The following is an 11,578-nucleotide window of genomic DNA, read 5'->3' as shown; positions in this document are numbered from 1 at the left end:
AACAAATACACATAAGGAAAATTAACAAAGCCAAAAGCTGGTTCTTTGAAATGATCAACAACACTGACAACCCCCTACCCAGGTAGATCCATCATGAAAAATAAGAGACAACACCAATCACTCATATCTGTAACGAAAAAGGTGTTATCACTTTAGAATCTACAGATATTAAAAGGATAATAAGAAAATATGGTGCTAACAAATTTAACAATTTGGGTGAAATGAACAAATTTCTTGAAAACACAATTTAAAATCCACATAAGAAGCCAGGAAGGCCAGGCGCGGTGGCTCATGCCTGTAATCCCAGTACTTTGGGAGGCCGAGGCGGGTGGATCACCCGAGGTCAGAAGTTCAAGACCAGCCTAGCCAACATGACACAACCCCATCTCTAATAAAATATAAAAATTAGCTGGGCTTGGTGGCAGGTGCCCGTAATCCCACCTACTCAGGAGGCTGAGGCAAGAAAGTCGCTTGAACCTGGGAGGCGGAGGTTATGGTGAGCTGTGATTGTACCACTGCACTCCAGCCTGGGCAACAAGCAAGACTCCATCTCAAAAAAAAAAAAAAAAGAAGAGGCTCAGGCACGGTGGCTCACATCTGTAATCCCAGCACTTTGGGAGGCCGAGATGGGTAGATCACTTGAGGCCAGGCATTCCAGACCAGCCTGGCCAACACAGTGAAACCCCACCTATACTAAAAATAAAAATAATTAGCCAGGCATGGTGGTGCATGCCTGTAATCCCAGCTACTCAGGAGACTGAGGCATGAGAATTGCTTGAACCCGGGAGGCAGAGGTTGCAGTGAGCTGAGATCGTGCCACTGCACTCCAGCCTGAGCAACAGAGTGAGACACTGTCTCAAAAAAAAAAAAGAAAGAAAGAAAAAGAAAACCCATACAAGAAGAAATAAAGCATCTGAATAGCTTTTTCTAGTAAAAGAACTGAAATTACCAAATATCTTCCCCAAAAAAAGAACCCAGAAGGTTTTAATAGCAAATTCTATCATAGATACAATGAAGAAATAAAATTGATCTTATAAAACTTTGTCAAACAAAAAAGAAAGAGAGATCATGGTCCAATTAATTCTATAAGGCCAGTATAGCCCTAGTACTAAAACCTTATAAAAAAAGAAAATAAAAATCATAGACCAATATCCCTCCTGAATGTAGACACAAAATCCTTAACAAAGCATTAACAATGGAATCCAACATATTAGAATAGAATAATATGAAATATTAGCAATAGATTCCAATATAAAAAGGAAGATATATCATAACCAAGTAGCGTTTATTCCAAGAATGCAAGGTTGGCTTAACATCCAAATATTAACAAATGTAATTTGCCACTTTAACAGGTGAATATGTGCTGTATTAACAGAATAAAAGAGAACAATACATGATTGTTCCAATAGATGCAAAAAAATCATCAACACCCATTCATAATAAACAAAACTAGAAATAGAAGGAAATTTTCTCAAAATGATAAAGGGCATCTCATCTACAAAAAAGCACAACACAAACATCATACCTAAAGATAAAAGGTTTCCTCTGAGATTGTAAACAAGGCAATCACCACTCTATTTGATATCGTGGCTGTTCTAGACATTTTGATAAGGCAGAAAAACAAAAGCCATAAAGATCAGAAAGGAATAAATAAAACCATTCCTATTTGCAGATGATGACTGTGTCAGCAGAAAATCCCAGGGAATCTACATACCTACTACTGGAACCAAGAGTAATACACAAAAATATGTTTTATATATTAATACCAAAGAACTCAAAATTTCAAAAGCAATTCCATTTACAGAAGCACTAAAAAACATAAAATACTCAGGACTACATCTAATAAAAGATGTTTGAGCACTCTACACTGAACACCGTAAAAGATGACAGAGAGAAACTAAAGAAGACTTAGCTAGATAGAGAGAGATACCAGGTCCATGGATCGGAAAACTCCATTTTAAGATAGTAATTCTCTCCAAATAGATGTAAAGATTCAAAGCAATCCCAATTAAAATTCCAGTAAGCTTTTCTGTAAAAGGGGATAAAGTAATTTGAAAATCTATATAGACATGCAAAAGACCTGTAATAGCCAAAACAGATTTAAACAAAAAGAGCAAAATTGGAGGTCTAACAAGAACTAGCCCTACCTGACTTAGAGATTTACAGTAATCAAGACAGTTCTGTACAGTGATCAAGACCCCACAATGGCTCATGCCTGTAATCCCAGCTCTTTGTGAGGCCAAGATGGGATGATCACTTGAGCCCAGGAGTTCGAGGCAAGACAGCGAGACCTCATCTATGTTTTTTTTTAATCTTTTTTTCTTTTTTAAAAATAATTTAAATAGAGACAGGGGTCTCACTATGTTAGCCAGGTTCATCTTGAATTCTTGGCCTCAAGCGATCCTCCCAATTGACCTCCCAAAGTGCTAGGATTACAGGCATAAGCCACCACGTCCAGCCCCATCTCTATTTAAAAAAAAAAAAAAAAGTTTTGTATCCACATAAAGGAAGATAAATGTATCAACGAAACAGAATACAATATCTAGAAGTAAACCCATAAATATATGGTCTATTGACTGAACAAAGGTGCAAAAACAATTCAATGGGGAAGGGAAAGTCTTTTCAATGTATGATGCTTGATCAACCAGATATTTATATGGGAAAATATGAACATCATCTTTTACCTTATACCATATGCAAAAATTGACCTAAAACAGATCATAAGCCTAAATGCAAAACCTAAAACTATGTAAATGCTAAGAAAATAAAAATAAAAGAAAAGATTTGTAAATGCTGGAGTTGGCAAAGGTTTCTTACAACACAAAACATCATGAAATATAAAAAAAACTGACAAATTGATTCATCAAAATTAAAAATGTTTGATCTTTGAAAGATGCCAATGAGGGCCAGGCATGGTGGCTCATGCCTGTAATCCCACCCAGCACTTTGGGAGGCCGAGGCAAGTGGATCACTTGAGGCCAGGAGTTCGAAACCAGCCTGGCCAACATGGCATAACCCTGTCTCTACTAAAATTACAAAAATCAGGCCAGGCGTCCTGGCTCACACCTGTAATCCCAGCACTTTGGGAGGCCGAGGCAGGCGGATCATAAGGTGAGGAGATCGAGACCATCCTGGCTAACATGGTGAAACCCTGTCTCTACTAAAAATACAAAAAAATTAGCTGGGCGTGGTGGCAGGCGCCTGTAGTCCCAGCCACCTGGGAGGCTGAGGCAGGAGAATGGCGTGAACCTGGGAGGCGGAGCTTGCAGTGAGCCGAGATCGCACCACTGCACTCCAGCCTGGGCAACAGACTGAGACTTTGTCTCAAAAAAAAAAAAAAAAAAAAAAAACAGTTGGGTGTGGTGGTGCATGCCTGTAATCCCAGCTACTTGGGAGGCTGAGGCACGAGAATCGCTTGAACCTGGGAGGCAGAGGTTGCAGTGAGCTGAGATCGCACCATTGGACTCCAGCCTGGACAACAGAGCGAGGAAAGATAAAAAAGATAGAAAGATGGAAGGAGAGGGAGGGGAGGGGAGGAGAGGAGAGGGAGAGAAAGAGAAAGAGGGGGGAGTGGAGGGGAGGGGGAGGGGAGGGGAGGGGGGAGGGGAGGGGAGGGGAGAGGGGAGGGGAGGGGGGAGGGGAGGGGAGGGGAGGGGGGAGGGGAGGGGAGGGGAGGGGAGGGGAGGGGGGAGGGGAGGGGGAGGGGAGGGGGAGGGGAGGGGGGAGGGGAGGGGGAGGGGAGGGGGGAGGGGAGGGGGAGGGGAGGGGGAGGGGAGGGGGAGGGGAGGGGGAGGGGAGGGGGAGGGGAGGGGGAGGGGAGGGGGAGGGGAGGGGGGAGGGGAGGGGGGAGGGGAGGGGAGGGGGAGGGGAGGGAAGGCGAAAAGGAAAAGAAAAAGGAAAAGGAAAGGAAAAGATGCCAATGAGGAAAGCAAAAAGCCAAGCCAAAGAACTTATATCCAGAATAAAGAACATTTATTTATTTACTTACTTTTTTTTTTTTTTTTTTTTGAGACAGTTTCACTCTTGTTGCCCAGGCTGGAGTGCAATGGCACAATCTCAGCTCACTGCAACCACACCTCCCGGGTTCAAGTGATTCTCCTCCCTCAGCCTCACGAGTACCTAGGATTACAGGTGCTCACCACCAAGCCTGGCTAATTTTTTGTATTTTTAGTAGAGACGGGATTTCACTATGCTGGCCAGGCTGGTCTCGAACTCCTGACCTCAGGTGATCGACCCATCTCAGCCTCCCAAAGTGCTAAGATTACAGGTATGAGCCACTGAGACCGGCCTAGAATAAAGAACCTTTAGAAGAGAAACCAATTTTTTTAAATGGCAAAATATTTGAACAGACACTTCACAAAAGAAAACATATGAACAGCCAATAAGCACAGGAAAGAGGCTCAATGTTATTAATCAGAGAAATGAAAAGTTAAGACCACAATGAGATACCATCACACACCTATTAGATTTGTAAAAATAAGAAGATAGGCCCTGCCATGTGTTGGCAAGGCTGTGGACCAACTAGAACCCTCCTACACTGTTTTTAAGAATGCAAAACGGCACAGTCAGTTTGTAAAACAGTTTAGCAGTTTCTTATAAAAGTAAATATACACTTATCTTATGAATCAATCATTCTACATCTAGGTATTTAACCAAGAGAAATTAAAACATATGTCTACCCAAATACTTATACACAAATACTCACAGCCCCGTGGTTATAGCCAAAAACTTGAAACAACCTAAGTATCCATCAAAAGGTGAAGAGATAAACAAATTGTAGTACATCCATACAATGAAATACTAGTTAGCAATAAAAAGGATCTAACTATTGATACAGGTAACAACATGGAGGAATTTTTAAATAATTATGCTGAGTGAAAGTAGCCAGGCAAAAATGTAAACATATTGTGATTCCATTAATGTAAGATCTTAGAAAAATGTAAATTACTCTATAGTGACAGAAAGCAGATTGAGGCTATCCAGGGATAGGAGTGGAGAGCAGAATGACTTACAAAGGGGCACTAGGAATCTTTTGGAGGTAATGGAAATATTCATTATCTTGATTGTTTCACATATGTATGCGTATATGTAAACCAATGTGTAGAGGTACTGTACTTCAATTATACCTCGGTAAAGCTGTGAGGAAAACACATTTTTTATTTCAGCACACAGAATTCCTACAGTCTGAAATTAATGTCTACCTCTTCAGAGACTGCCTTGGTGATTTGAGGTTTTTGTTCTGTTTTTAAAGAGATGGGGTATTTCTCTATCATCCAGCCTGGTCTCAAACAATCCTCCCACCTCAGCCTCCTGAGTAACTGGGATTACAGAAGCATGCCACAATGCCTGGTGTAAAAACCAGTGATTTGTTATTTTTCATCTAGCAATACTGAGAAGGGGCCAATCTAAACTGCAGTTGAAAAGGAAAGTGAGAGGGACAATTTAAAACTACATTCAGGGGCCGGGCGCGGTGGTTCATGCCTGTAATCCCAGCACTTTGGGAGGCTGAGGCAGGCGGATCACGGGGTCAGGAGATCAAGACCATCCTGGCTAACACGGTGAAACCCCGTCTCTACTAAAAATACAAAAAAAAATTAGCTGCGGGTGGTGGCAGGCGCCTGTAGTCCCAGCTACTTGGGAGGCTGAGGCATGAGAATGGCATGAATCTGGGAGGCGGAGCTTGCAGTGAGCTGAGATTGCACCACTGCACTCCAGCTTGGGCAACAGAGCGAGACTCCGTCTCAAAAAAAACAAACCAAAACAAAACAAAACTACATTCAGGGCCAATATATGTAAAATGTGTCACTAGAACAAGGAAAGTACAGCTAACCTCCTATATCACTTGAAACAAAAAAATCTGTGTTTCTTCTCCATGAATAATTGAAAGAGAAGACTACTTACTCAAGGATATTTGCATAAAGGCTAGACTTAGGGAAAACAATGGGGTTCTCCCATATTCAACAGGTTAAAAGTAAATAAAGTTACTTTTAAAAGAGAAAACACGGTGGACACAGTGGCTCATGCCTGTAATCCCAGCACTTTGGGAGGCCGAGGCAGGCAGATTACCTGAGGTCGGGACTTCGACACCAGCCTGACCAACATGAAGAAACCCTGTCTCTACTAAAAATACAAAATTAGCCAGGCATAGTGGTGCATGCCTGTAATCCTAGCTACTCGGGAGGCTTGAGGCAAGAGAATCGCTTGAACCCAGGAGGCGGAGGTTGCGGTGAGCCGAGATCGCGCCACTGCACTCCAGCCCGGCAACAAGAGTGAAACTCTGTCTCAAAGACAAAAAAAAAAAGAAAAGAAAAAGAGAAAACACTATAAAATCTAAAGTAAAACTGAGCAGAATAGTTCTTCTCAAGCCTTGACAGTGTCCAAGCACATTACGGGGCAGGGAGAGAAAAGGGAAAGGGCTCTCATGCTACCGCAAACCTCTGGTTTAGGAAATAGAAGCACCTGGCTCTCAGAAATTGAGTTCAAACATTCAACTCATAAACAGATCCTCCTCCTCTGATGCCATATTCATCAAGGGATTTTCTGGTTTTAATGTTTCCATATAGCTTTCCTTAGGGACAAAATACGTCAGTCAGGGTGAAGAGCTAACAGTTCTATTTCTCATTCTGAGTCAACAAGTTTCCACAGGATTCACACAGCAGTCTCCAGTGAGCTTTGTCAGGAGGAATCAATAGAAGGAAGTTTGGTGGGATAGGATGAGATGAGTAGTATAGTGGGCCCCTGAAGCTAGTCCCTGGAACAATGCCAGTTCATGACATATTAAAAATGATAAAGACAACAGAGTACATTTTTCATAAAGCTAAATTTATTTTCTATTATGAGATTATGCCCTTCTCAAATTTTTAATACTAAAATATCCTTCCTTATATGAAATTATAGTAATAGTAGATGATGTTCTTTTTAATGTTCTCACTTGGCAAAATATAAAGTTGGTAAGCCTATATTCTCAAGTCTCAAAATATTTTTCAAATTGTAAATCACAAATTCTAGAAACTATTGGGCTGATAGGTAATGGATAATAAGTGTTCCACAAAGAAGTAACAGAGTGACTTCCAGATATCTAGGAGGAGGCCAGGGCACCACTAACAGAGCTCAAGGCCAAAATGTTTCAATAGTAAGAAAGAACAATAGGAAAATGGATAGCTTTGCATTTCAACACACCAACAATTATTTTATCTAATTCATTTACTGAGTGGCTATTAAATAAAACACAAGTTCATTTCATAAGTTGAAAACTTTACAGTTGGAAATTCTTTTTCTGCCCTCACCAAAGGAAACAAAATAATCAAGATAAAGGATTAAGAAAAACTGCAGTTTATTGAACACCTATGTGCCAGACATGCTAAACTTAAGAAAACCTCTAGAAACAAATTGGTCATTGTTCATACTGTTTCACTTTCAGATTCAACTTGCCCAAAAGAACTACATATTGAAGAGGACAATTTTTGAGGCAAAGGAATACACTAACTATTAAAACATCAGGCTTAAACAAAATAAGGGAGAAAGGAGGTGTTCTTATCACAGAAGATCAAAACCAGAGCTTCCCATACCCCTGAAGTGCTGTAAAAGGGTTCTAGATGTGTAAGATAATTATCCCCTCAGCTCACGGGGACCTCATCCCATGAGCAGCCTACTCTTGTTATATTCCATGATGCCTCAGAGATGATAATTTTCTACATGTGCTACAATGTGAAATGCTGAGAAGCACTTTGGTTTAGATCAAAGCCAGTAGTTCCTGAATAAGTGCTAGAATGGTTCCATTAAGAATAATCTTGGGCCCGGGTGCAGTGGTTCATACTTGTAATCTCAGCACTTTGGGAGGTCAAGGCAGGTGGATCACCTGAGGTCAGGAGTTCGAAACCAGCCTTGCCAACGTGGTGAAACCCTGTCTCTACTAAAAATACAAAAATTAGCCAGGTGCAGTGCGTGGGCCTATAGTCCCAGCTATTCGGGAGACTGAGGCAGGAGAACTGCCTGAACCTGGGAAGCAGAGGTTGCAGTGAGCCGAGATCGCACCACTGCACTCCAGCCTGGGCAACAGGGCGAGACTCCGTCTCAAAAAAAAGAAAAAATAAAAAAGAATAATCTTGGCTGGGTGCAGCGGCTCATGCCTGTAATCCCAAGTGGCTCATGCCTGTAATCCCAGCACTTCGGCAGGTTGAGGTGGGCAGATTGCTTGAGCCCACGAAATTGGGACCAGCCTGGGCAACACAGTAGAAACCCCACCTCTATGAAAAATGCCAAAAATTACCCAGGCATGGTAGCGCACTCCTGTATTCCCAGATACCCGGGAGGCTGCAGTGGGAGGATCACCTGAGCCCAGAAGGTAGAGGCTGCAGTGAGCTGTGATCACACTACTGCACTCTAGCCCGGGCAACAGAGTAAGATACTGTCTCACACACACAAAAAGAGAAATGATCTGAGAAGTGTTAAAAATATGGATTCTTGAGTTCTACTTGCATACAATCTAATTCAGAAGATCTGCAGAGAAGCCTAGAAATGTGTATTTTAACCAAATACACAGACAATTCCAATGAGCAATCAAATCTGAAAAACACAGGCCTAAATTATTCATACAAAGCCTAAAATATCATTATTCAATTTAGGGAAAATATTAAAATCAGTCAACAAAACTGGCTAATCCAGTAACACAATTATAAAATAGAAGAAATTATTATGATCTTTCGAGAAGTGCAGGTTGTTTTTGCTGCCTATTCTTAATTTACTAGTAAAACTTTCCACATCTTTTACAGAAAAAAAATAAACTATCATGGTCACAATGTGGATCAGCTTGTTAGTGTAAAGATGAGATGTGGATTGGGAAGTCACCAGTACAGAAACTTATATTAAGAGGAGGACAAGACTGAAGGAAAGCGAGCATGTGGTTTACTGAACAGATAAACAAATAGGAGGCTAGCCAAAAACTATGCAGAATACAGCAAAAGCAAATCACAAACCAAAGAAAAGAGAGAGTGGTCAGCAAATCAATAGGTGGTTAATCAACTTCTTAAAACTTTAGGTTTACCATATTCTGTGTTGAGGCCCCATAATTTCACTTTATTAGCTTCATACTGGGCTTTCTTCTTTAACCGACAAGCTCTGTGAAAGGAAGGAGCAGTTAGTTCACTTTCTTTTTCTTAATTTTATTATTTTTAATTATGGAGAAGGGGTCTATGTTGCCCAAGCTACTCTCCAACTCCTAGCTGCAAGTGATCTTCCCTTTTTGGCCTCCTAAAGTGCTGGGATTATAGGCATGAGGCACCATGCCCAGCTGCTTTCTTAAGTGAATATTCATCTTTCATTTTCTAATAGCAATCCAAAACCGCTGCCTACTGACGTTTATCAAATAACTGAGTTACCAGAAGACACAACATAATCATTTATGCAAATTGATTTTTTAAAATTTAGCACACATTTAAAAATAAAGCTATATCAGCACACACCTATTAAAGTGGCTAAAAAAAAAAAAAAAAAACAAAAACTGATAATACCAAAAGTTGTACAGAATGTGAAGCAAGTGGAACCCTCATGTGTTGCTAGCAGGAATGTAAAACAGTACATACAGCTACTTTGGAAAATAGTTTGGCAGTTTCTTAAAAACATACATGCTTGGATATTTATCTAAGAGAAATGGAAATATATTCACACAAACATTTGTAAGTGAACGTTGATGGTGGTTTTATTCATAATTGCCAAAAACTGGAGGCAACCCAAATGCCCTTCAACTGGTGAATGGATAAACTGTAGTATATCCCCACCCAAAGGAATACAACTCAGCAACCAAAAGGAACAAATTATTACTCCAGGCAACAATATGGATGAATCTCAAATGTGTCATGTTGAGTGAAAGAATACAGATTCAGCTGGGCGCAGTGGCTCACGCCTGTAATCCCAGCACTTTGGGAGGCCTGGGCAACATGGTGAAACACCATCTCTACAAAAAAATACAAAAATTAGCTGGGCATGGTGGGTCACATCTATAATCCCAGCTACTTAGGGGGCTGAGGCGGGAAGATCCCTTGAGCCCTGGAGGCAGAGGTTGCAGTGAGCTGAGATCAGGCCACTGCCTGTGTGACAGAGTGAGACCCTGTCTCAAAAAAAAAAGGAAGACAGGTTCAATCAAAGGCTGCATACATACAGTATATTCCATGTACATGACATTCTGGAAAAGGCAAAACTATGGAGACAGAAAATAGATCAGTAGTTTTGAGGGGCGATGGGTGCAAGAAGGGGTTTGCTTTTACAAAGAGACATAAGGAAACTTTTTAAGATGATGAAAATGTTCAATATCTTGATTGTGGTGGTGGTTGTATGATTGGATATGTTTGTCAAAACTCATAAAAGTATACATTAAAAGGTATACATTTTACTGTAAGTTATAGCTCAATAACTCTGACTTACTAAAAAAGCAAACAAAAAATAAAGCTATAAAAAAATTTTTTATTGTTATACGACAACATAATGTACCAGAGTCCATTCATCTCTCCCCTCTTAAAAACTTTTTCCATAAAACAAAAATATCGTCTTCTACTTTCAAAAGAAAAATTATAATATTCTCATTGTAGTATTTATAAAAGAAAAATACAATTTCTTTGTTGTCCTTCTATAAAAACTCACTTAGGGCCTAACCTCACCTCTAAACTTTCTTCACATGAGTGAACATTATTAGCATTTACCTGGAAGCCAGCTTATTTTTTTCCTTCCTTGACCTTGGTCGGGCTGTTAAGGGAAGCTCACTGACTGGAGTCAGGTCACTAATCACCTTATTCAGTTTCCGAAGTTCATTGCCTATCTGGAGGAGTTTTTTAGGATTTGGAGTCAGGTCTTCTACATCAGTTCTCCGTGACTTCTTTACTGCATATTTTCCTATGAACATTTTAAAAGAAGTTTAAGTTAGATCACTTTAATTAACAGGAGACACATTTTTCACGGCCACATTTTTAACGACTTCCCACCACTACCTTTTCTTCTCAGAAGTCTTGGCATGTTTAACAATCTGTCCTAGAAGAGCTGGCCTCCTCTCCTTCCCATCTTGTGGCTGCAGGAAATGGGGGTGATATGGCAGAGTTCTAACTTTTTCCAAGTTCTTCCCTACCCTAGGCTTCTAGTCCCAGCATGACAGATTCTTCATTATTTGCATGGCATACTAAGCATCTCAAATCTCAGGATGAGTATGAGTTCAACTAAACACCAAAATCAGGACTAAGGTATAATATATAGTCAGAAGAGAGCTTGGAGATTTTACCCAAACCAAGATGTTTCTGATGCTATGTCTGAAAATTGTCAGACATACACATTTTTGTATTGAACTTGAAAATCCAACAAGTAAGCATAACCTTGTTTAAAAGCTCTTCTTTTGTTGCTTTGATAAATAACATTATAGAAGATTCAAGGGGTCTTGGTCTATCACTCCAGGCAAAAAGGATGGCTCTGTCCTCTGAACTCCTACAACTTTCCTAGTACTCATGTGCTACTTGGGATTACTGACTGGACTTAATGTTTCATTTCTAGTAGAAAACTTATCTGAAGGCAAAAACTTGGTAATTATTTACTGAGCGAC

General features: G+C 40.4%; 1 protein-coding gene across 14 annotated transcripts in view; it reads right to left on the bottom strand.

Moving 5' to 3' along the window:
- CREBRF (CREB3 regulatory factor) overlaps window positions 1-11,578 on the bottom strand; it is an 82,198-nt gene that overhangs the window by 17,642 nt on the left and 52,978 nt on the right. For all 14 annotated transcript variants that reach the window (XM_054488124.2, XM_054488122.2, XM_054488126.2 and 11 more), the window contains 2 exons: window positions 10,695-10,884; window positions 9,044-9,117 (listed from right to left, as the gene is read on the bottom strand). In XM_054488124.2, coding sequence (XP_054344099.1) covers window positions 9,044-9,117; window positions 10,695-10,884 — 264 coding nt within the window. The remainder of the gene's footprint in view (window positions 1-9,043; window positions 9,118-10,694; window positions 10,885-11,578) is intronic.

The sequence above is a fragment of the Pongo pygmaeus genome, chromosome 4 (assembly GCF_028885625.2).
Source record: "Pongo pygmaeus isolate AG05252 chromosome 4, NHGRI_mPonPyg2-v2.0_pri, whole genome shotgun sequence".
NCBI classification, from domain to species: Eukaryota; Metazoa; Chordata; class Mammalia; order Primates; family Hominidae; genus Pongo; species Pongo pygmaeus.
This window is presented reverse-complemented; position numbering and strand designations above follow the sequence as displayed.